Source organism: Erythrolamprus reginae, chromosome 10 (genome assembly GCF_031021105.1).
Source record: "Erythrolamprus reginae isolate rEryReg1 chromosome 10, rEryReg1.hap1, whole genome shotgun sequence".
Classification (NCBI taxonomy): Eukaryota; Metazoa; Chordata; class Lepidosauria; order Squamata; family Dipsadidae; genus Erythrolamprus; species Erythrolamprus reginae.
Window position 1 is genome coordinate 19,667,251 of NC_091959.1, and position 23,806 is coordinate 19,691,056.

The following is a 23,806-nucleotide window of genomic DNA, read 5'->3' on the forward strand; positions in this document are numbered from 1 at the left end:
CATACGGCTGTATGTAAGCCATGTAGGGCTTTAAAGGTGATAACCAACACCTTTAAGGCCCTACATCACTAAGCCAACCAACTTGGTGATGCGCTAGCAGCCTGTGCAGCTGGCACCCAAATTAGGCAGTGAGGAAGCTGGTGAGGACTCAGTGCCAAAGGCAAAGGTTCAGCCATGGCCTTCGGAACCTCCAGCACTTCATAGCAGTGATGAAGAAAGCTACTCCTCTTCTTAACGCATGGGTATACAGAGCTGCCAGAAGGCAGGAGTGGTTACTCCAGAGGAGGTCTCCTGGGGAATAAGACTTGGGGTTAATTGGCCACTCCCCTAGACTACTTAAGTACAGCAGAGGCAGCTGAATCTCTGCAGGAAACAAGGTTTGAAATTCCTGTGTTGGTCATGAGTACCTCCTCTCTAAGAAACTCTTCACTCTGTTTTCGGCTTGCTTATTGAGAAAGACTTGTAGGCATTTTGCCAAACTTTTGAAACTTCGTGAGATAACAAATAATTGCATTGCTCTGATTTAAGACTTTGCTGAATTTATGCCAGCTGCTAATGAAGATTAATTAGCAGCTGAGTTTTTTGTAAGAAAAGATTGCTTATAGAATAGAAAAGAACAGAACAGAATAGTTTATTGGCCAAGTGTGATTGTAACATTATTAAAAATCTTAAGCAACAAGTTACAGTCATACAGTCATAAGTAGGAGGAAATGTGTGATAGGAATGATGAGAAAAAAAACTAATAGTAATAGTAGTGCCGACTTAGTAAATAGCTTGACAGCGTTGAGGGAATTATTTGTTTAGCAGAGTGATGGCATTCAGGAAAAAACTGTTCTTGTGTCCAGTTGTCTTGGTGTGTGTGTGTATCTCCACTACTATGCCAGTTATTAGTAGTGGTTTATTGATTAAGTTCAGTTTGTCCAACCTGTGTGTTTGCTATGTTCATAACTGGGGCAGAACAACAGTGCAGAGAACTGCAATCTGATTAACAAAGTGCTACAACTACTGTATAGTTATTCTTTAGAACAGTGTTTCCCAACCTTGGCAACTTGAAGATATTTGGACTTCAACTCCCAGAATTCCCCAGCCAGCAAATGCTGGCTGGGGAATTCTGGGAGTTGAAGTCCAAATATCTTCAAGTTGCCAAGGTTGGGAAACACTGCTTTAGAAGTCAACCGGCATGTATTTACCACTGTTGCATGTGATTTTGATCATGTGATCATGGAGGGGGAATGCTGCAATGGTCATAAGTGTGAGGACTGGTCTTAAGCCACATTTTTCAATGCCCTTGTGTCTTTAAAAACAGGTAGTCCTTGACTTACAACAGTTCATTTAGTGACCGTTCGAAGTTACGTCACTGAAAAAAGTGACTAATGACCATTTTTCAGCAGCATTCCCATGGTCATGTGATCAAAATTTGGATGCTTGGCCACTGCTTCATATTTATGATGGTTAAAGGTATCTTGGGATCGCCTTTTCGGACCTTGTGACAAGTCAAGTCAGTGGGGAAACCAGATTCACTTTAACAAGCATGTTACTAACTTAAACACTGCAGCGAATCACTTACCAACTACGGCAAGGAAGGTTGTAAAATGACAAAATTTACTTGACAACTGTTTCCCTTACCGACAGAAATTTTGCATTCAGTTGTTAAGGATTATGTATAGTGGATAAATGGACAGATACAAATAGTACAGGTTCTTCTGCATGAGCAGGGAGCTGGACTAGAAGACCTCCAAAATCCCTTCAAGCTTTTTCTATTCTATTCTATTCCATTCCATTCCATTCCATTCAATTTTCTATTCTATTCTATTTTCTATTTTCTGTTTTATTTTCTATTTTCTATTCTGTTCTATTTTATTCTATTTTGATGCAAGTCAGGGGTCGGTTCCACTTACCTTTGCCACCAGTTCGCAGCACTCCGCGTCCCCTTGTGCGATTTCACTTCTGTGCATGCTCAAAAGATGGATTCAGCCCAAAACACAGCTGAGGAGCTGATCAGCTGTGCTTCGGGCGAAGAAATAAAGGTATTTTATTTCTGTTATTCACTCAGGAACGGGCGGGAGGGCTTTTTTCAAAGCATAGAATGAAGAAAAGCCGTTCAAACATAGGAAAATTGGCCGAAAATTCAGGGGGGAAAAGATGGCGGCGTGCACGGAGCGGCATAGGCAGAATCGGACCTGCAACACCAAAATTACATCACCAGCGGTTTGCTAACGGTTCACGTGATCTGGTCCAAACCAGGAGAAACCCACCCCTGCAGCAAGCGATTGTAAAGACCATCTGTATTCTGCAACCTGTAATTCTCGAGACATGTTTATGTAGGTTTCCTTTAAATTATAAAGACCTCTCTTCAAAACAAATGCTTTCCCCCCTCTTCCATGGTGATTTACAGGGCCTTTAACTTTCCAAACACACCAGCCATTTCAGCTACAGAACATACAAATCTAATGCCATAATAATAGTAATTAAATCTACTACTGGGCCACAAAAACAAGTTAAAACTAATTAGCAGGCTCAATTGCAACTAAGAAAAATAACATCCAAAGTCCTGGGAACCTCTCTTGTTTTTACCTGCTGCAACAAAAGATCATTGAATGGATTCCAGTTTGGCCTCTTGAAGTTAGACATCATTGCTAAGAAAGCTTCTTCCTGTGGATTTTTTTTTGTCCAATCCACCTCACAGGGTCATTGTTATGGGGAAATTCACCACCTTGAGTTATTCACCACCCCTCGCATCTTGAACATAAAACCGCCAAAACGTCACTACAGAGCACTGCACACCAAGACAACTAGTCACAAGAACATTTTTTTCTCGAATGCCATCACTCTGCTAAACAAATAATTCCCTCAACACTGTCAAACTATTTACTAAGTCTGCACTACTATTACTACTATTTTTTCCTTATCATTCCTATCGCCCATTTCCTCCCACTTATGACTGTATGACTGCAACTTGTTGCTTGTGTCCTTAAAATTTTTATTAATGTTCATTGTTTCCCGGTTGCTTATTTGTACCCTATGACAATCATTATGTTGTACCCCATGATTCTTGACAAATGTATCTTTTCTTTTATGTACACTGAGGGCATAAGCACCAAAGACAAATTCCTTTTGTGTCCAAACACACGTGGCCAATAAAGAATTCTAAATACAGTATTTGTAAAAATAATAAAGGCAGGATACAAATAAATAAACATAACTTTGGTTTTCCTCTTGGAAGGGTTATAAAATATTAATATTCTAATTAATAATATTAAGCATAAGCTGGGTGCTAATTTAATTAAAAGCAAGATTTTACTTATCGTTACCTACTTATCCATTGTACTTCAAAACGGAACTTGCCTACGTTTAATAACCAAGATTGCAAAATGTAGATGTAGCAGACTTTTTTATAACTCCAGTAGAATCTTGATGAAATTTACCATCTAACTCCAATTAATATTGGAGAAGTAGAAGTAGAAACGCTGGAAAAGCCAAACAGAGCTTTTTTTGTATGCTAATTAATGCAGAAGGAACATGAAAAGAGAGAGAATGCATGATCCTTACACAGTGGTCTAAATGGATTGAGATCCACCAGAATAGCAGCATTGGAAGGGACCTTGGAGATCTTCTAGTCCAACCCCCTGTTTAGTCAGGAAATGCTATACAGTTTCAGACAAATGGTTATCCAATCTCTTCTTTAAAACCTACACTGTTGGAGCACCCGCAATTTCTGGAACCACGTTATTCCACTGATTAATTGTTCTCACTGTCAGGAAATTTCTCTTTAGTCCTAGGTTGGTTCTCTCCTTGATTAATTTCCATCCATTGCTTCTTATTCCGCAATAACATCTCATCTTTCTACAATACCATCCATGATGTCTTCTATAATCAATGACTCCTAGTTGACCATAGCATCTCATTTGTGTTGCTTTCCCTGGAAGATATTCAGAAGTTACAATTAGTACAATATATGGTAACCAGATGACCTGGAACATTATTATTATTATTATTATTATTATTATTATTATTATTATTATTATTAATTGGATTTGTATGCCGCCCCTCTCCGCAGACTTGGGGCAGCTAACAACAATGATAAAAACAGTATGTAGAAATCCAATTAATAAAACAACTAAAAACCCTTATAATAAAACCAAACATACACACAAACATACCATGCATAACTTGTAATGGCCTAGGGGGAAGGAATATCTTAACTCCGCCATGCCTGGTGGCATAAATGAGTCTTGAGTAGTTTACGAAAGACAGGGAGGGTGGGGGCAGTTCTAATCTCCGGGGAGAGTTGGATCCAGAGGGCCGGGGCCGCAACAGAGAAGGCTCTTGCCCTGGGGCCTGCCAAACGACATTGTTTAGTCGACGGGACCCGGAGAAGGCCAACTCTGTGGGACCTTATCGGTCGCTGGGATTCGTGCGGTAGCAGGCGGTTCCAGAGGTAATCTGGTCCCATGCCATGTAGGGCTTTAAAGCTCATGACCAAGACTTTGAATTGTGACCGGAAACTGATCGGCAGCCAATGCAAGCCAGGGAGTGTTGAAGAAACGTGGGCGAATCTTGGAAGCCCCATGACGGCTCTCGCGGCTGCGTTCTGCACGATCTGAATATGGAATATAGACAAAGATAGTTCTGCTGGCTTTTGACTTGTTTGCTTTGTACTTATTGCAGTAAGCCCCAAGTTAAAATCTGAAAGCTACAACTTACTATATGAATCAGCTTGGAGTTTACATTCATATGAGATCCTGTTGTGTGTTCTACTTGAAACTGGCATAGAATTCAGGATGGGCCTTGGGAACTTATGTCTCTAGGAGGTTAGGTGGATGGCAAAATGGTATTGTTCTTTCTTCCTTTTTAGGCCCCTCCCAAGTTTCCATAAACATCAGGCCTCCTATAGATAGTATGGCAAGTGGTTAAATTATCACCAACTTCTACACCGGCTTGACAATTACATTAACTGATCAGTGATATCCATTGCAGCAAAAAAATAGAGTAATCCTTTGGAATTTGATAATCCTGGAATATGGAGTTGCATTTTGTGAATTGGCCGCATGGACTTCGGTGTGCCTTACCTTTTCTGTTGTAACGGAATCAATAAATATTGGTGTGTTTGCCATATCTATTATTATTCCTTCCCACTGTGATGTGCAGCTGATTGTTGGAAGTTTCACTATTTTAACCCACCTTGTTTCTGAGCTCCTCCATATTCTACTATGTCCATTGGGAAGTAAGTGCCTGCATCTCATTATTACAGCATTCCTGTGTCTTATTTTGATCATGTGAATATGATACATTGCTCCTGAATATGATCCATATTAGAGCTATTCAGGCAACAAAGGAGACAAGCCAAACCAGGGATACAGTAGATCAATGCTTCTTCTGATCCGTTCATTTTTTCTCTCTTTAGATATTTATTAACAATGAGTGGCATGAGTCGAAAAGCGGAAAGAAATTCCCTACGTTTAACCCCTCGACAGCTGAGAAGATCTGTGAAATTGAAGAAGGTGACAAGGTCTGACTTTCTACATTCTTTAATTAAACAATCTTTCATTTGTCTTAGTCAACAAGCAAAAGTTCTAAAAAGTTGCAAATGATTTGGTGGTGCTGAATACAGGGAAGTTACTTTCCACTAGTTGCTCTAATCCAGAGATCTTCAAGCTTGGCAACTTTAAGACTTGTGGACTACAACTCCCAGAATTCTCATAGCTGCCTGGAGAGTTCTGGGAGTTGAAGTCCAAAAGTCTTAAAGTTGCCAAGCTTGAGGACCCCTGCTGTAATCAGCTGGAAGGGAAATGTTGCTTTATACCTGCTCTGCTATCCTACTGAAAGGATAAATTTACCTTTTGTTCTATCCTGGACCTACGCAGATTGAAAACAAAAGAGGAATCCACGCACTGATATTTCAAATCAATCTTTTTATATAGAAAGCCTCATTTATACAAGCCAAATTCATGTATGTATGTTCATCTTGACAGCTTCTCAGTGAGAGGAGTTAAAAACTAACAGTCCAGCTACTAGGCTGCTGTCGACGATCAAAGCTAATTGCCAACTCCTTTATAAGATAAAGAGTCTCCAGTTTCATTGACTTACATTTACAGCTTTCCAGCATCTCTGCAGTCAGGGCAATTTTACTTCAAGATTTTAGCAGGGAAATAACAGTTGGCTAGTGTAGCCTGGCTGAAACCTCAAACATCAGCTGACTCCATTGCAAAACGTTGAAACTCCACCCCAAATTTCCCATCTACCACCCTTAAATACCTATGGGAAGTGGTCAACAATCCCCTAGAGTTAACAAACTACAGACTACTTCCTTTTCCCCTACAAGTATTCTTGTCTTTTTCTTAGTCTTCTAAAGCAGGCATCTAACAAAGAACAAATGTTCTTCTTCTTCTTCTTCCTCCTCCTCCTCTAAGTCAGACTCTACTGTCATTGGCATATCTGCCACCTCTGGTGGTCCTTCAGGCTCATCCAGGTCTATTTCTCCCTCACCAAACCTTCCAGCTTGATTCTGATTCTGACTAGTTATAAATCACCACACTGCTGTTGTAACCAACTTGAAACCAAGACTTACGAAGAAAGATTGCGGGAATTGGGCATGGATAGCCTAGAGAAAAAGAGGGCCAGAGGGAACATGATAGCTATATACAGGTATATGAGGGGGTTGCCACAGAGAGGAGGGGGGCACCCTATTCTCCAGAGCACCAGAGGGACGGACGAGGAACAACGGCTGGAAGATGACCAAGGAGAGATTCAACCTAGAAGTAAGGAAGAACTTCCTGATGGTCAGAGCGATCAACCAGTGGAACAACCTGCCTGTGGAGGTTGTGAACTCCCCAACTCTGGACACCTTCAAGAGGAGATTAGACTGCCACTTGGCTGGGGTGCTTTAGGATTCCTGCTCAGGCAGGGGGTTGGACTTGATGACCTGCATGGTCCCTTTCAACCCTAACAATCAATCAATCAATCAATCAATCAATAAACTTTGAATGGTTGCTAAACAATGGTTGAAAATCAAGGACTCCCTCTAAACCTCATGGCTGAAGTAAGGCATTTGCTGACCTACATTGCATTATGGCTTGTTATATCCAGACACATCTACGTGTATTTTTTTTAAATGCTACTTATATCTACCTATTGTTTCTTTTCCCCTATCTAAATCTGTGTAGGCCTCTCTTCCTTCATCTTCACTTCAGTCGCTTTAACTTTGTGCGTTTCAGTTCAGGGCTTGGCATAGAATTATGAAAAGACATAATCCTGTAATTGAAGCGAGGGTGAGCTCATTTGAAAACTCTGCAACTTTGGGGTGGTTTTCTCCTCTCTGGGTGATTATGTTAGCTGGCTTCATTGCTTCTCAAGCCATCATTAGAGTAAAAACAGATGATCTCTCTTTGTCTCTGGCTGCAGATCTTGAGCCCCGAGGGTTCTGGGTGTCTCCTGTTATAATACCCACACATAATTGCTTTTCTCCATCTCCACCTAAATGGGTGGTAAAGTATAAACTATACGAGTAAAAGATGAGCTATTGGAGACTTATTTGCTCCTTCCTGCCAGCGGTGTCCCCATTAGAATTCTTAGAAAGTCATTTTTGGATATAACACAACAACAGAGTTGGAAGGGACTTTAGAGGTCTTCTAATCCAACTCCCTGCTCAAACAGGAGACTCTATACCAGAGGTTTTCAAACTTGGCAACTTTAAGACTTGTGGACTTCAACTTGAGTCCACAAGTCTTAAAGTTATAATTTAGACTTATCTACTGCTTCATAGTGCTTTTACAGCCCTCTCTAAGCAGTTTACAGAATCAGCCTCTTGCCCCCAACAATCTGGGTCCTCATTTTACCCACCTCGGAAGGATGGAAGGCTGAGTCAGCCTTGAGACGGTGGTGAGATTTGAACTGCTGAACTGCAGCTAGCAGTTAACTGAAGTAGCCTGCATGGCTGCACTCTAACCACTGTGCCACCCAGCTCTTAAAGTTGCCAAGTTTGAAGACCTCTGCTCTAACATCAGAGCCACAGTGGCGCACTGGTTAGAGTGCAATACTGTACTGCAGGTTATTTCTGCTGGCTACAATTTGGCAGTTCAAATGTCACCAGGCTCCAGGTTGACTCAGCCTTCCATCCTTCCAAGGTGAGTAAAATGAGGACCCAGATTGTTGGGGGCAATATATATTGTCTCTGTAAATGGCTTAGAGGGGGCTGTAAAAACACTGTGAAGAGGTGTATATGTCTTAAGTACTAGTGCTATTTCAGACAAATACAGTGGTACCTCTACTTAAGAACTTTTCTAGATAAGAACCAGGTGTTCAAGATTTTTTTGCCTCTTCTTAAGAACCATTTTCTACTTAAGAATCCGAGCCTGGAAAAATTTCCCAGGAAATTTGAGAGCGGCACAAGGGCCCGGCCAGTTTCCTGCCCTTCCTGCCTGGGTTTCTCTCTCTGGCGCAGTATATGGGAGGCAGTCTTGCACCGGGCATATTATTATTATTATTATTATTATTATTATTATTATTATTATTATTATTTATTGGATTTGTATGCCGCCCCTCTCCGTAGACTCGGGGCGGCTAACAACAATGATAAAAAACAACATGTAACAATCCAATTAATAAAACAACTAAAAACCCTTGTTATAAAACCAAACATACACACAAACATACCATGCATAACTTGTAATGGCCTAGGGGGAAGGAATATCTTAACTCCCCCATGCCTGGCAGCATAAGTGAGTCTTGAGTAGTTTACGAAAGACAGGGAGGGTGGGGGCAGTTCTAATCTCCGGGGGGAGTTGGTTCCAGAGAGCCCGGGGCCACCACAGAGAAGGCTGTGAAAGGTGCATGCTCCTCCTCGCTGCCTCAGAGTCCCTCTTTTTTTTTAAGCCTTAAAGTTTTGAATTTTTTTGATTCACCTCACCTCGCCTTCTTCCTTTGGCAGTGACTGTCCTCCTCCTCTTCTGCCTCCTCCTCTTCCCACCCAAATTCCAAGCTTTTATTTCTTTCGTAATGGGTTTGCATGCATTATTTGCATGCATTATTTTACATTGATTCCTATGGGAAAAATTGCTTCTACTTACGAACTTTTCTGCTTAAGAACCTGGTCACGGAACGAATTAAGTTCTTAAGTAGAGGTACCACTGTAATGTCCAACCTCTTCTTAAAAATCTCCAGCGATGAAGCACCCACGACCTCGGGAGGAAGCCACTCCATTGAATAATCGTTCTGTTAGGAAATTGCTCTTTAGTTCTAGGTTGGTTCCTTCCTTTCTTGAATTGAATTCTTGATTAGAATTCTTTAGCTTCTGCCCATTCCATTGTGTCTGCAATTTTCATCCATCTAGATCAGTAATTTTCAACCTTTTTTGAGCCGTGGCACATTTTTTACATTTACGAAACCCTGGGGCACATTGAGCGGGGTGGGTGGGGGGTTGGCTAAAAAAAGTTTGGACAAAAAAATTATCTCTCTCTCTTCCTCCCCTTCACTCTATTTCTTTCTCCCTCCCTCATTCTCTCCCTTCCTTCCTCTCTCCCTTCCTTCCTCTTTCTTTCTCTCTCTCTCCATCCCTCTTTCTTTCTCTTCCTTCCTTCCTCTCTTTTTTGCTCTCTTTCTCTCTCCCTCCCTACGTCCCTCTATGTCTTTCTCTCTCTCTCCTTCCCTCCTTCCCTCCCTCTCTTGCTTTCTTTCTCTCTCTCTTTTTCTCTTTCTCTCTCTCTTGCTTTCTTTCTCTCTTGTTCTTTCTCTCGTTCTTTCTCTCTCTTGCTTTCTTTCTCTCTCTCTTGCTTTCTTTCTCTCTCTCTTGCTTTCTCTCTGTCTTGCTTTCTATCTCTCTGAGCTTCGCGGCACACCTGACCATGTCTCGCGGCACACTAGTGTGCCACGGCACACTGGTTGAAAAACACTGATCTAGATGCACGCATATTCTTGTTGCACTCATACCCCAAAACACTCTTGGAATTAAATCTGCCATCGAGTTTACCTGCCATAACTTGGGATTGTGTGAATTCTATTTTGGAGCTGAATTGGGCTGGAGAAACCAGTTCTGTGGAACGTGCTTGAATTAATGCAGCACAGAAATCTGTAAAAAAGGTCGGGCAGTAGGAAAAGCAAGTAGGAGGCTTGGCTGCATAGCTAGAGGTATAACAAGCAGGAAGAGGGAGATTGTGATCCCCTTATATAGAGCGCTGGTGAGACCACATTTGGAATACTGTGTTCAGTTCTGGAGACCTCACCTACAAAAAGATATTGACAAAATTGAACGGGTCCAAAGACGGGCTACAAGAATGGTGGAAGGTCTTAAGCATAAAACGTAGCAGGAAAGACTTAATGAACTTTATCTGAATAGTCTGGAGGACAGAAGGAAATGGGGGGACATGATGGAAACATTTAAATAGGTCAAAGGGTTAAATAAGGTCCAGGAGGGAAGTGTTTTTAATAGGAAAGTGAACACAAGAACAAGGGGACACAATCTGAAGTTAGTTGGGGGAAAGATCAAAAGCAACGTGAGAAAATATTATTTCACTGAAAGAGTAGTAGATCCTTGGAACAAACTTCCAGCAGACGTGGTTGGTAAATCCACAGTAACTGAATTTAAACATGCCTGGGATAAACATATATCCATTGTAAGATAAAATACAGGAAATAGTATAAGGGCAGACTAGATGGACCATGAGGTCTTTTTCTGCCATCAGTCTTCTATGTTTCTATGTTTCTATGTAATGTGGACCAGTCCAATCCAGAGTGATCCAGCACCAAAGCAGAGCCTTGCAATTAGAGAAAAAAAATCAACAGAGCACAAATAATCCCCAGGTTATTTTTTTAAAGCAGGCACCTTCAGAACTGGTCTATTGCAAAAGGAACAATTATTTTATTATTTCGTGAAAAGTTGTAAATTGTCGTTGGGGCTATGCAGGGCTTTTAAAAAAATAAAATAAAAGTTACCCAAGTTTTTAAAAATAGATTGAAAGGTTGGCCAGCTTCTCTTGCCATTAAAGGAAATAGAGGAGAAAGGTGAGTTTCCTGCACAAAAATTTCTCCCCTTGTCTTGGCACTGGGTGGGGGGAAAATGTTACAAAACTGGTTTTATAACTTTAAAGTGTCCCAACCTGTAAAAAGTGCAGTACCATTAGACTGGAACACAGAACTGAAGTAGCCTGCATGGCTGCACTCTAACCACTGCGCCACCCGGCTCTTAAAGTTGCCAAATTTGAAGACCTCTGCTTCAAACTGGCAAAAGAATAACATCAGAAGCGGTGGTGGGTTGCTCCCAGTTTGGACCATTTCTTAGTGCTGGTGGTGAGAGGCTCCGCCCACCACCCGGGGCGCTTCTGAGCATGTGCAGAAGCATACAGCGCGCACACGAACTGGTAGCAAAATTATTTATAATCAGTATTGGATTGTTACATGGAGTGGCCTGCATAGAAGTCGAATAAATAAATAAACGTGATTCAGCTACAACTTGGTAGAGAAGAATTTGTTCTCTGGAGGAGTATTGAGAAAAGTTACCGAAAACTCAGTCTCTAACTGTAGTTTTCCCCAATTCTTCCCCATTGGTGTCAGTTTAGTGTAGCGATTAAAGCTGTTGGACTAATACAGCATTAGCACTAGCACAGGGGGGAGGGTTTCCAGTTGCATTTTGCTACTGGTGCCTCCGCACACGCATGCACATCCCACCGGGGGATTTCACTTCCGCGCATGCTCAGGATGACATTACAAGCCGAAACACAGCTGCGCTTGGGATGAAGAATAAAGGTTGCCATTAATGCGAGAGGGGAGAGTGGGAGGGCTTTTTTGACACGGAGAAACCATCTAAACCCGCATAAAATCACCGAAAATTATATCATCACTGGGCTCCTACACCAGCGCAGCACCACAAATTGCAACCGTGGGAATACACCGCTGCACTAGGACTTACATACTGCTTCACAGTGCCTTACAGCCCTCTCTAAGCAGTTTACAGAATCGGCATATTGCCTCCAACTATCTGGGTCCTCATTTTACCAACGTCAGAAGGAGGGAAGGATGAACTCAATCTTGAGTCGATGAGAATCGAACTGCTTGTAGTAGGCAGAATTATGATTCTCAGCGACCAGTTAGGTCCCACAGAATCAGCCTTCTCCAGGTCCCGTCAACCAGACAATGTCGCTTGGCGGGGCCTAGGGGAAGAGCCTTCTCTGTGGGGGGGCCCAGCCCTCTGGAATCAGCTCCCCCCAGAGATTCCCACTGCCCCCACCCTCCTCGCCTTCCGTAAGAGTCTTAATACTCCCTTATGTCACCAGGCTCGGGGCAATTAGATCTTGGCCCCCTTGCTGATGAATGTTATGTATGGCTGAGGTCCATATGTGTACGATTGATTTTTAAAATATTAAGGATTTTAGGCTAGTGATCTAGTTAATTAATTGGATTTGCCATTGTATTTTATTGTTTTTTATTATATGTTGTAAAGCTGCCCTGAGTCCTCGGAGAGGGGCGGCATAGAAATCCAATTAATAATAATAATTATTATTATTATTTTTATTTATTTATTTATTTATTTTATTAATCAGATTTGTATGCCGCCCCTCTCCGTAGACTCGGGGCGGCTAACAGCAATAATAATACAATGTAAACATGTAATAGTAATAGTAATAGTAATAGTAATAATAATATTAGCCTTGCAATACTTCATTCTAACCAGTGTGCCACCACGAGCTCTTTTTAGCCCTGAGTTCTAGTTCTCCATTAGACACAAAAGCCAGCTGGGTAATTTTAAAGGCAGTCACATTCTCTGAGCTCTAATCAGGGAAACCAGTCAGAAAAACAACCTGGGAGATGCTAAGTTACTTCTGAAATATTGCTAGGGGTCAAGATTGATTTGAAGGACCATAGCAGCGAAAGCCAAAACAACACTGCCTGCTTAGCATTCCCATCTCTTGACTGTCTGCTGCTCAAACTTTTTGTATGCATTTTCTTAATAAGATTACATTCATTGTGCCTCACCCATGTTTTATTGAATAAGCACAGCTGGCTGGTTTTATGCCATCCTTCCCAAGATCTCAAAATGTGCAATGCTCAAACAGAACAAAGCAAAGCAATCCATAGCTCCAGGTTTGTCATAATACTTTCATATTTTATGCCACGTAGAGAGGGTAAGGGAAAGGGAAACTGTTTGATGCCATGCCCATGATATAGGGATGGGCTATTCCAACTGGACTTCCTGCCTGATTAAATCTTTGACATTGGTCCAAAAGTATTATTCAGCTAGTTTGGGTGGTTTGCAGATAGTTCTGATACTGATGAACAGAATTGGAAGGGACCTTGGAGGTCATCTAGTCCAACCCTCTCCCACCCAAGCGAGAGATCCTACCTACACCATTTTTGACAGATGGAAGTTCAGTCTCTTCTTAAAAGCTTTCAACTTCCGAAGGCAATTTTTGTTCCATTGGTTGGTTGTTCTCAATGTGAGAAAATTTTTTCTTATTTCTAGGTTGAATCTCTCCTTGTTCAGCTTCTATCCGTTATTCCTTGTCTGGCCTTCGGGTGCTTTGAAAAATAGGTTGGAAACCCCCCACCCACCCTCTCTGTGACAGCCCCTCAAATATTGGAAGACTGCTATCATGTCTCCCCTGGTCCTTCTCTTCACTAGACTTGCCATGCCCAGTTCCTGCAACCGTTCATTGTATATTTTAGCCTCCAGTCCCCTAATCATCCTGGTTGCTCTTCTCTGCACTCTTTCTAGAGTCTCAACATCTTTTTTATAGTAATGAATCCAATCCAAGTAATGGATTGTGGAGGAGCAAAAGAGACGTCTCAACATCTTCTTTATAGTGTGGTGACCAAAACTGGATGCAGTATTCTAGGTCTGGTCTTGCTAAATCTTTATAGAGTGGTACTAGTACTTCTCTTGATTTGGATTGCATACCTCTGTTAATGCAATTTAGGATTGCATTGACTTTTTTGGCTGCTGCTGCACACTGCTGGCTCATATTTAGCTGATTGTCCACTAAGACTCCCAAGATTCCTTTCACAGTGTTCTGTCGGGCTCTCTGGTAGAATCCTCCCAAAAATTCACAGGTACAAATTTCTGACACACACACGTTTGAAAATTCAAAACAATGTTCTTTATAATGAAAATTAACTTAAACTAAGCCCTCTTTTGGGATAGCAAAGAGCACTCGTCTCCAAACAAACTGGTAATTTATACAAGTCCTTTATCAGTCCTGTGATACTTAACTTGCAGCTGTGAGGCAATTCACAGTCCTTCTTCTTTCACAAAGTGAAACACACTTTGCTCTGGTTTAGTTTCAAAGCGGGGAAAAATCAGCACACAAAAAGTCAAAGTCAGTAAAGCAGTCACGAAACACAACGATCAGATAATCCTCCACAATGGCCAAACCCACAGGCTGCTATTTATAGCAGCCTCCCTAATGACCACAGCCCCACCCAACCACAGGTGGCCTCATTTTCTTTGATAATAATCTCTCAGTTGTTGTTGCCTATGCATCGCTCTCCGCATGCATGGCTCTATCATTAACTCTTGTTCTGAATCCAAGGAGGAGCTAGATAATTGATCTCCTTCTGAGCTGTCTGCCACACTCTCCTCCTCCCTGTCACTCATGTCTTCTTGGTCAGAGGAGCCTTCATCATCAGATTCCACCGGGGGCAAAACAGGCCTGCAGCATGTGGATGTCTCCCCCACACCCACAGTCCTTGGGGCAGGAGCTGGGCCAGAGCTAACCACAACACACAGTTACTGCTTTTAAGCCTGGTTTCACCCAGTTTAGATGTGTACATGTGTGATGATGCTTCAATGGTCCAATCCAACATAGCTTCATATGGGACCCTTAGTATTTAAGATGCAAAGAGAGTATATTGGAATACAATCTACATAACAAAAAGAAATCTGCATGTTGTGGCTAAACTCACACTATTCTTGGATCTAAATCAGGAGCGGGTTCCTTATCTTTTCATACCGGTGGCCTGTGTGCGCATTGCAACATTTCGTGTGCACCCTTGCTACGCTGGCACAGAGGCGCACGTCCCCAGCACAAGTTTGTTCCTGCACATGTACAGAGAGACCATTTTCGTTCTGTGCATGCTCAGAGAGTTGAAAATCATGGAAAATTATAGAATAAAGATGGCAGTGTGCATGAACCAGCAAAGACAGACTGGAGCCGTCACGCCAGAATTGCACAATTGGTGGGCACACTGGACCGAACCAATAGGACCCACCACCAATCTAAATCTGAACTAAATATGGTAGGATCTTACTTGACTGCATCAAGTTCATGGATTCATAATTATGTTATACTTGTAATTGTTTTCTAATACATGCTTGACAAAAATAAATAGGCGTCCCCAAACTTGGCAATTTTAAGACTTGTGGACTTCAACTCCCAGAATTCTCTAGCAACTATGCTGGCTGGAGAATTCTGGGAGTTGAAGTCCACAAGTCTTAAAGTTGTCAAGTTTGAAAACCTCTGGTTTACTCTGTATAGATGAGATGTTAAATTGCGACTGTTGTTGCTGGTGTTACAAATGGGTTGGATAACCCTAGATTGTCCAAATTGGAGCATGGGTTTATTTGAAAACATCTTCTGAAAGATACTTTCCCCACTTCATTCTTTGCCTTGTGATGAGTAACAATTGGAATGGATTTAACAATAGCAATAGCATTTAGACTTATATACCACTTCACATTGCTTTTACAGCCCTCTCTAAGTGGTTTACAGAATCAGCCTCTTGCCCCCAACAATCTGGGTCCTCATTTGTCCCACCTCGGAAGGATGGAAGGATGAGCCGGTGGTGAGATTTGAACTGCTAAACTACAGCTAGCACTTAGCTGAAGTAGCCTGCAGTGCTGCACTCTATCCACTGCGCCACCCCGTTTATTCTTTATTTAAAATCTTATTAATAAATATTCTTTATATAAGGAGATTGAATTCTTCTTTCTTCCTGACTTTAAATTTTAGCTGCACTTTTATGCCTTTGTATTATTACAAAATCTCTGTAAGGCAACACTGATTAAGCATTGGGTGGATTCAGATTGGAATTTCAGCCTTGCCCTTTGAATTTCCTTGTTCTCAATATTCTTGTAACCGAAAGAGTTTACGTGAGCCTGGATTGACCTTTCCATTGGAAAAGCTTGAGCCAAATATTTCCACTTGCGTAAATAAATGTGCGTATTTCAGATCAGATGGAGGAGGTTTTGAGAGAATTGTGTAGCCTGAATCCATGCCCCTGTCTTAATATAGTAAAGTAAAATATAATACAGTATAATACATTAAAAGCCGTGGTGGTACAGTGGTTAGAATGCAGTACTGCAGGTTGCTTCTGCTGACTGCCAGCTGCCAGCAGTTCAGTCCTGACTGGCTCAAGGTTGGCTCAGCCTTCCATCCTTCTGGGGTGAATAAATGAAGGACCCAAATTGTTGGGGGCAAGATGCTGACTCTATAAACCGCTTAGAGAGGGCTGTAAAGAATTGTGAAGTGGTATATAAATCTAAGTGCTATTGCTATACTAGAGCCTGGTTAGATTGAAAGGTGGTCCAGTTTATCTCTCAGATTTGAGAAGTCTAGTATCCCATAATACTGTGCATTGGGCTTGGTGGTTGAATCTATAGGGCTGGAGTTCAATTTAACAATCTAATCAAGGAGAGAAGCAACCTAGAACTAAGGAGAAATCTCCTGATTGTTAAAACAATTAATCAGTGGAATGACTTGTCTTCAGGAGTTGTGAATGCTCTAACACCGGAGATTTTAAAGAAGATGTTGGATAACCATTTGTCTGAAGTGGTGTATGAATTCCTGTCTAGGCAGGGGGTTGGACTAGAAGACCTTCAAGGTCCCTTCCAGCTTTGCTTCACTTCCATTCCATTCCACTCTATTCCAGTCTGTTTCACTCCTAGTCTCTCTTGTCATTTGGGCCTAAAAAAAATATATCCTTTTTTGTTTTCATTTTTGTGGCCATGTATTTTGAGAGCCAGGAAAGTCTACAAAGTACTCTGGCGGCCAACAGTTGCTATTTCATTTAGTTTATGCTGACACGCTATCCAAGGTGCACCATGAGATGGTGAGCTACCGTCATACAATTCTGAAAAGTTCTGCACCTCACCTAGTATCTGCCAGGCCCAGGACCCACTGCATAAATGGGGCACAGTATCCTCCCCTCACTGTGACTATTTCTATTCCTACTCTTATTCCTACTCCTACTAATACATCTAATCTAATCTAATCTAATCTAATCTAATCTAGTACAAAATGTGCATCACGACCAGATTCTAAGCAGTTAAAACCATAAGAAGAGTCATGCTGAATCGGGCCAAAGCCCATAGAGTCCAGCATTCTGTATCACACAGTGGCCCACTAATTGTACAGAAAGAGGGCAGAACCTTGACCCCCAACAAATGGTACCCAAGGGAACCCTGCCTCCCTCAACCAACATAGAGGCGACATTTGGACATCTGTTTCAATAACCACCGATACACTTGGCATCCATGAATCTGTCCAATCCTGCCTTGAAGCTATCCAGGCTGACAGCTGTCATGACCTCTTCTGGAAGTGAAGTCCATCAACCAGGTCCCTCTGGGTGAAGATATATTCCCTTTGTTTGTCCTCACTTTCTTACCTTTGAGCTTTAGGGAGTTCCCCCTCGTCCTGGTATTTTGTGATAGAGAAAAGAATTTTTCTCTATCCAACTTTTCTATACCATCCATGCTTTTATACACTTTGATCAAGTCACCTCTTAAATGCCATCTTTCAAGGCTGAAGAGACCAAGGCGTTGCAACTTGGTTTCATAAGGGAGGGGCTCCATTTCCTTGATCATTGTTGTTGCCCTTTTTTATACCTTTTCCAGTTCCATTATAGTTTGAACAGATGATAGCAGTGAAGGTAAGATCGAATTCTGATCCTCACTGGACTGATTTGCAGAAAGCTACTCTAGCATTGTGGCTTTACACTTGCCCTCAACTGGGGGAAGAATTTATGCTGCCAAGCAAAACAATTTGTTAATTTATGCTGCCAAGCAAAACAATTTGATTTCTGCCTGATTTCACCACCTTTTTGCCACATTTGTTAAGCAAATCATGTGACTGCTTAAACAAATCCAACATCCCCTATTTGACTGTTGAAAGCCACCTGGGAGAATAGCAAAATCATGATTGTATTCTTTCTAACCAAAATCCTGCTGATTGCCTGGACTTTCTTTTAAACAAGTATTTATTTGTGAACGTTACTCTGTTGTACCCTTGACACCAGAAAACGTTACTCTGCTCCCAAAGAAAGAATAGAAATGTGATAATTTTTGTGATCGTTGTCTGTTGAGCATGTTTGGCCATTGAGCAATAACACCTTGATCCGACCAGTGGTTGTGTTAGTGCAGTTGATGAGCGATGGACAATTATTTCTGTTTTTAATATTGTGGGGTTTTATATTGTATTTTGGTTTTTAAATCTGTATGCTGCCCTGAGTGGGATACAGAAGGGTGGCCTATAAGTTTGATTAAAAAAATAATAAAATAAAATAAAATAATAAAATAAAATAAAATAATAATAAAATAAAATAAAATAATAATAAAATAATAATAAAATAATAATAAAATAATAATAAAATAATAATAAAATAATAAAATAATAATAAAATAAAATAATAATGAAATAAAATAAAATAAAAATCTGTCTGTCTGTCTGTCTGTCTGTCTATCTATCTATCTATCTATCTATCTATCTATCTATCTATCTATCTATCTATCATCCATCCATCCATCAACCTTGGAAGGATAGAAGGATGAGTCAACCTTGAGCCTACTGAGATTTGATCTGCCAAACTGCTGGCAGCTGGTGATCAACAGAAGCAACTTGCAGTGCTGCACGCTAACCACTGCACCACCGAGGCTCTTCTATAATAAAACAAAACAATAAAATAAAATAAAATAAAATAAAATTTGACCTTTACTGTTATATGTTTAGGAAAAAACTGTACCCATTTATATTTCAGTGGTATCAATCACCGGATGATTTCCTCTCTTCTTTCTTACCTTTTACCTGTAGCCCGATATTGATAAAGCGGTCGAAGCAGCCAAAACGGCTTTCCAAAGTGGATCTGTGTGGAGACAAATGGATGCAGCCAGTCGTGGAAGACTTCTGAATAAACTGGCCGACCTGATTGAGCGCGACAGGGAGGTGTTGGCAGTAAGTGAAGCTGGTAGCAAGCAGGGTGTGAAGAATAGCTTCTGCTCCGGTAATCTCACACTACTAACCAGACCATACAAAACTTTTGCCAGACCAATCCTTGAATACAGCTCATCTGTCTGGAACCCACACCACATTTCGGACATAAACATGTCAGAAAATGTCCAGAGTTTCTTTACGAGAAGAGCCCTCCACTCCTCCACTCACAACAGAATATCCTATGCAGCTAGACTTACAATATTAGGTTTATAAAGCTTAGAACTATGTCGCCTTAAACACGACATAAGCATAGCCCATAAAATCATCTGCTATGACTACTTCAGCTTCAACCACAACAACACATGAGCACACAACAGATACAAACTTAAAGTAAACCACTCTAAATTCGACTGCAGGAAATATGATTTTAGTAACTGAGTAGTTGATGCATGGAACTTACTAGCTGACTCTGTAGTATCATAACCTAAGCCCCAAAACTTTACCCTTAGACTATCCACTGTTGACCTCTCCAGTTTCCTAAGAGGTCAGTAAGGGGCGTGCATAAATGCACCAGTGTGCCTTCCGTCCCCTGTCCTAATGTTTCTCTCTTACTACTATCATGTATATAAATATTGTTATATCTTTGCATGCCACCAATACATACTTTCCAAAACAAACAAACAAACAAACAAACAAACAAACAAACAAACATATAAAATGAATCAACCGAGAAGAGTTGGGGTATCCCATTTAACCCTGAGCTAGTTGCTCCATTATTGACTTATTAATCCCTGATGCCATTTAGAAAAAGAAGGGAATTAAAATGTGGCTGGAAAATTTTACATCGTTACTTCCATTGGATAGGCAAGAGAATAAAATTTAGTAATAAACAAAATAGGGAAACTGCTACAGGTAGTAGAGTCTTTGGAGAGGGGCGGCATACAAATCTAATAAATTGAATTGAATTGAATTGAATAGGTGTAGAATCTGGTAAAATCTACAGAAGGTCTATTTATTATTATTTTTAATTATTTTTTGTCAAGCATGTATTAGAAAACAATTACAAGTATAACATAATTATGAATCCATGAAATAGATACGAATAAAAGGGAACATTAGGTCAGGGATGATAGGCACACTGGTGCATTTATGCATGCTCCTTAAAGACCTCTTAGGAATGGGGTGAGTTACTGAAAAATTGCTATTGCCATAAATGTCATCCTTAGCCCCAAATTGCTCTTACAATTGCACTGGACTTTCTGGTTTTTCTTTGAAGTTGTTTTGGTTCTCATTCAAGAAGTTTATTTAGCTCTGACTCTGCAGGCCTCCCAAATCCATTTGCGCATCCCATTTTTGCAAAAGATGGGTGAAAGATGGGCAGGTTTCCCCCCCCCCCCCGAAACGGGGGTGTTTTTACCTTTCTCCAGCTCCCAGGAGCACTCTGCAGGCTTCCCAGCCCTCTGTGCACCCCCAAAAATGAGTGAAAACCGGGTCAGTTTTTGCAAAAAACACAGTGCGCAGAGGGTTTGGGAAGCCAGTAAAATGCTCCCAGGGGCTGGGAGAAGATAAAAACACCCCGATTTTAGCAAAAAAACAGAGAGCACAGAGGGTTTGGGTGGTTTGCAGAGGGCTCCTAGGGGCCGAGGGGGACAGACACTTTTTTCATACTTACCTCTTTGAAACCTTGGTGCATCTTATACTCAGGTGCATTTTATTGTCCGAAAAATTCAGTACTCGGTTGACCAACCGATTCTTGCCATCTCCTATTTCCCCTAAAGATTTGGTTGGGAAAATACTTTCCCAGTAGAGATTGGCTCAAAGCAGTGAAGGGCTACCAAATTTTTTACTACCACACTGTGGGTGTGGCTTATGCATTTTGTTTCAACATCTTTTAGTGCAAATTGGGTGCTCTGGGGTGGAGCTCCAAATTTTGCTACCGAAACTGACTGTTCCCATAGGAGCCCATCACTGGCTCAAAGTGTAAAATTCAAATATAATCTTCTTCTTTATTTTTTTTGCTTTCAGACCCTGGAAACTTTGGACACAGGGAAACCGTTCCTCCAGGCTTTCTTTGTTGACCTTGAAGGTTGCATAAAAACCCTGAGATACTATGCGGGTTGGGCAGATAAAATCCAAGGCAAGAATATTCCTGTGGGTAAGTTTCACCTGATATCTCCTCTGCTGAGTTTCCTATCTTATGTGCGCTGAGTAAAATTAACCTGGATCTATAAACTGGAGAGAAGTTATGAAAGCCTAATAATAGGGTTCCTGCTTGGGCAGGGGGTTGAACTTGATGGCCTTCATGGTCCCTTTCAACTCTAACAATAAGTAAGTAAGTAAGTAAGTAAGTAAGTAAGTAAGTAAGTAAGTAAGTAAGTAAGTAAGTAAGTAAGTAAGTAAATAAATAATGGTAGTAGTAATCCTTTATTGTCATTGCACCTTGTACAACGAAATTAAATGCCATCTTCAATATACACCAGACATAAGAAAACTATAAACTATAGCCTATAGACTTCTATGCCACTCTGAATAAATAAAATAAAATAAACAAATAAATAAAAAGTAAAAAACACACATCCTTCACATTCTCTCTCTCTCTCTCTCTCTCTCTCTCTCTCTCTCTCTCATCATGCTGTGTGTCATGATTATCTGGACTTGCAAGTTTATTTTTATAGCCAGTTTCTTGTGTGTACAAAAATAAAACATTAATTCTTAACTTAACCTACTTACAATGTAAATAGTTAATATGTGACATATAGCATACAGACAAATCCTGCCGGGGTACAAAGATAGCTAAATAAACAGGAGAGCGTCTTAATTAACCAGACAAACAGAAGCACTTCAGTTACCTAAAATCAACATAAACTTAGAGAATTATTTGCTTAAACTTAATCAAGAGGGGTGAGTTGTCTCTGTCCAGCACGTAGCTTCTTTAATCCAATCATGGTTGGTTTGACCTTTGTTGTTAGCCAGACAAGCATGTAACATTTTCCTTAGATATATAGAGAGTAGAATTTTAATACTTTAAATAATTCAGAATAATGAAATGCCTTATTCGCAATATATGTGTGCATACCATTACAATAATTGATAATAACTTACAGCTGCCCCCATGAGGGATGGATGCAGTGAGGGTAGAAAAAATGGAACTCTTTTTAAAAGAATGAAGAATACAATTTTTTAAAAGTTTTGTAAAGAGTTTGACATGGTTTGATTCATAAGATAAAAGTTTTGAATACATTGATTTTAGCTTGCATAAAGAAGCCTACGTAAACATGGAAAAGATTATCATAAACTATTTATTTGAAAATTAGATCAAAGTGTAGGGCATATTTGAGAGCTTGTTCCACTGACGTGGTTGTAGCAGGACTGAAATAAACCAGTAATTCTGGATGAATTGTCTAATATGAAGAAAGAGGGTCCTTGATTAGAAAACTTTATGAATCATTATAAATGGAGAAAAATGTGAACTAAGCCACTCCCACCCAGTCACATGGTAGGTAAGCTACTCCCACTCATTCACATGACCTTTAATCCACCCCATCACATTATTGTCAAGCCACTCCCAACTAGTCACATGACCAGCAAGACTTTCCTACCCAGTCACATGATCATCAAGCAACACCCATGAAATAAGCCATGCCCACAGTAAAAATTTTGCCAGCCCATCACTGCTGAGTTGCTATGCTCACCTTGTTAACATGGCTCTCCCAGTCACGAATATTCTAACAAGTTCTACCCATGTTTTCTTGATATCAAGATTTTGGAAATACAAGCATGATGTGATTAAGCCTTGTCTTAAAAAAACACCTCTGTTTCCATGGGTGCTGTTTTAAGAATATGGTTGACCTATAAGTTATAAAGCACTAGCACTGATAATGTTGCCTTATTTGGTAATGAAACGTCTGCAAGATCAGAGAACACCAAGGATCCCTCATTTCAACCCTAAACTACAAATATTACACTGGAGAACAGCAATTTTGTTGTCTTAAATCTGTGATTTGTTTTCAACTAACGTCTGGCCTCTGGATCCAAAAATAGCCACTGTTTTTGTATCTCATGTCAACATTTTAAGCTACAGGATACTCTCAAAAGTCATATAAATTGTGCATATAAAGGAAAGGAAAGTAAAAACTTACCAAATATACTGTTTACAAAGTATAAGTTTATTCATACAAAGGTTATAATAGTTACTGCAAGTTAAATTGTGTTCATACAAATAGTTTTTATAATTGAATTGTAATTATATATAATAAGGTAAAAAAAATGTTGCTTATAGCTTTTTCTGGAGTGTTTAATCTGTGGACATTCTCGCTTGATGCTCCAACAATAGTCAGCTATCATACGTACATCCCATCTACCTTGACACCCTGCCTCCATGACCTTCAAATCTTGGTGGAATCGCCTCACCCTGCTCATCACTGATTGCATCAAGATTTTCTGTGAAGTTAGCAAGATGGCTGTGTAAAACATGCAATTTGATGCTCATGTTGCCTAATTATCTATCTGTCTATCTATCTATCTATCTATCTATCTATCTATCTATCTATCTATACATGTCACATGTTTTTTTGCTGAATTTGAAAATTAAGGGAGACTAGGATAGATCTATTTCAGCCTTATTTTGGCCTCATTACCTAGCCATACCCACTGGGATTTGAACCTGCAACCTTTGC

General features: G+C 40.5%; 1 protein-coding gene across 1 annotated transcript in view; it reads left to right on the forward strand.

The window, feature by feature from the left end:
• ALDH1A3 (aldehyde dehydrogenase 1 family member A3) overlaps positions 1-23,806 on the forward strand; it is a 61,704-nt gene that overhangs the window by 9,806 nt on the left and 28,092 nt on the right. The window contains exons 2-4 of the mRNA XM_070762062.1: positions 5,405-5,509; positions 19,011-19,151; positions 21,156-21,285. Of these exons, the coding sequence (XP_070618163.1) occupies positions 5,405-5,509; positions 19,011-19,151; positions 21,156-21,285 (376 nt within the window). The remainder of the gene's footprint in view (positions 1-5,404; positions 5,510-19,010; positions 19,152-21,155; positions 21,286-23,806) is intronic.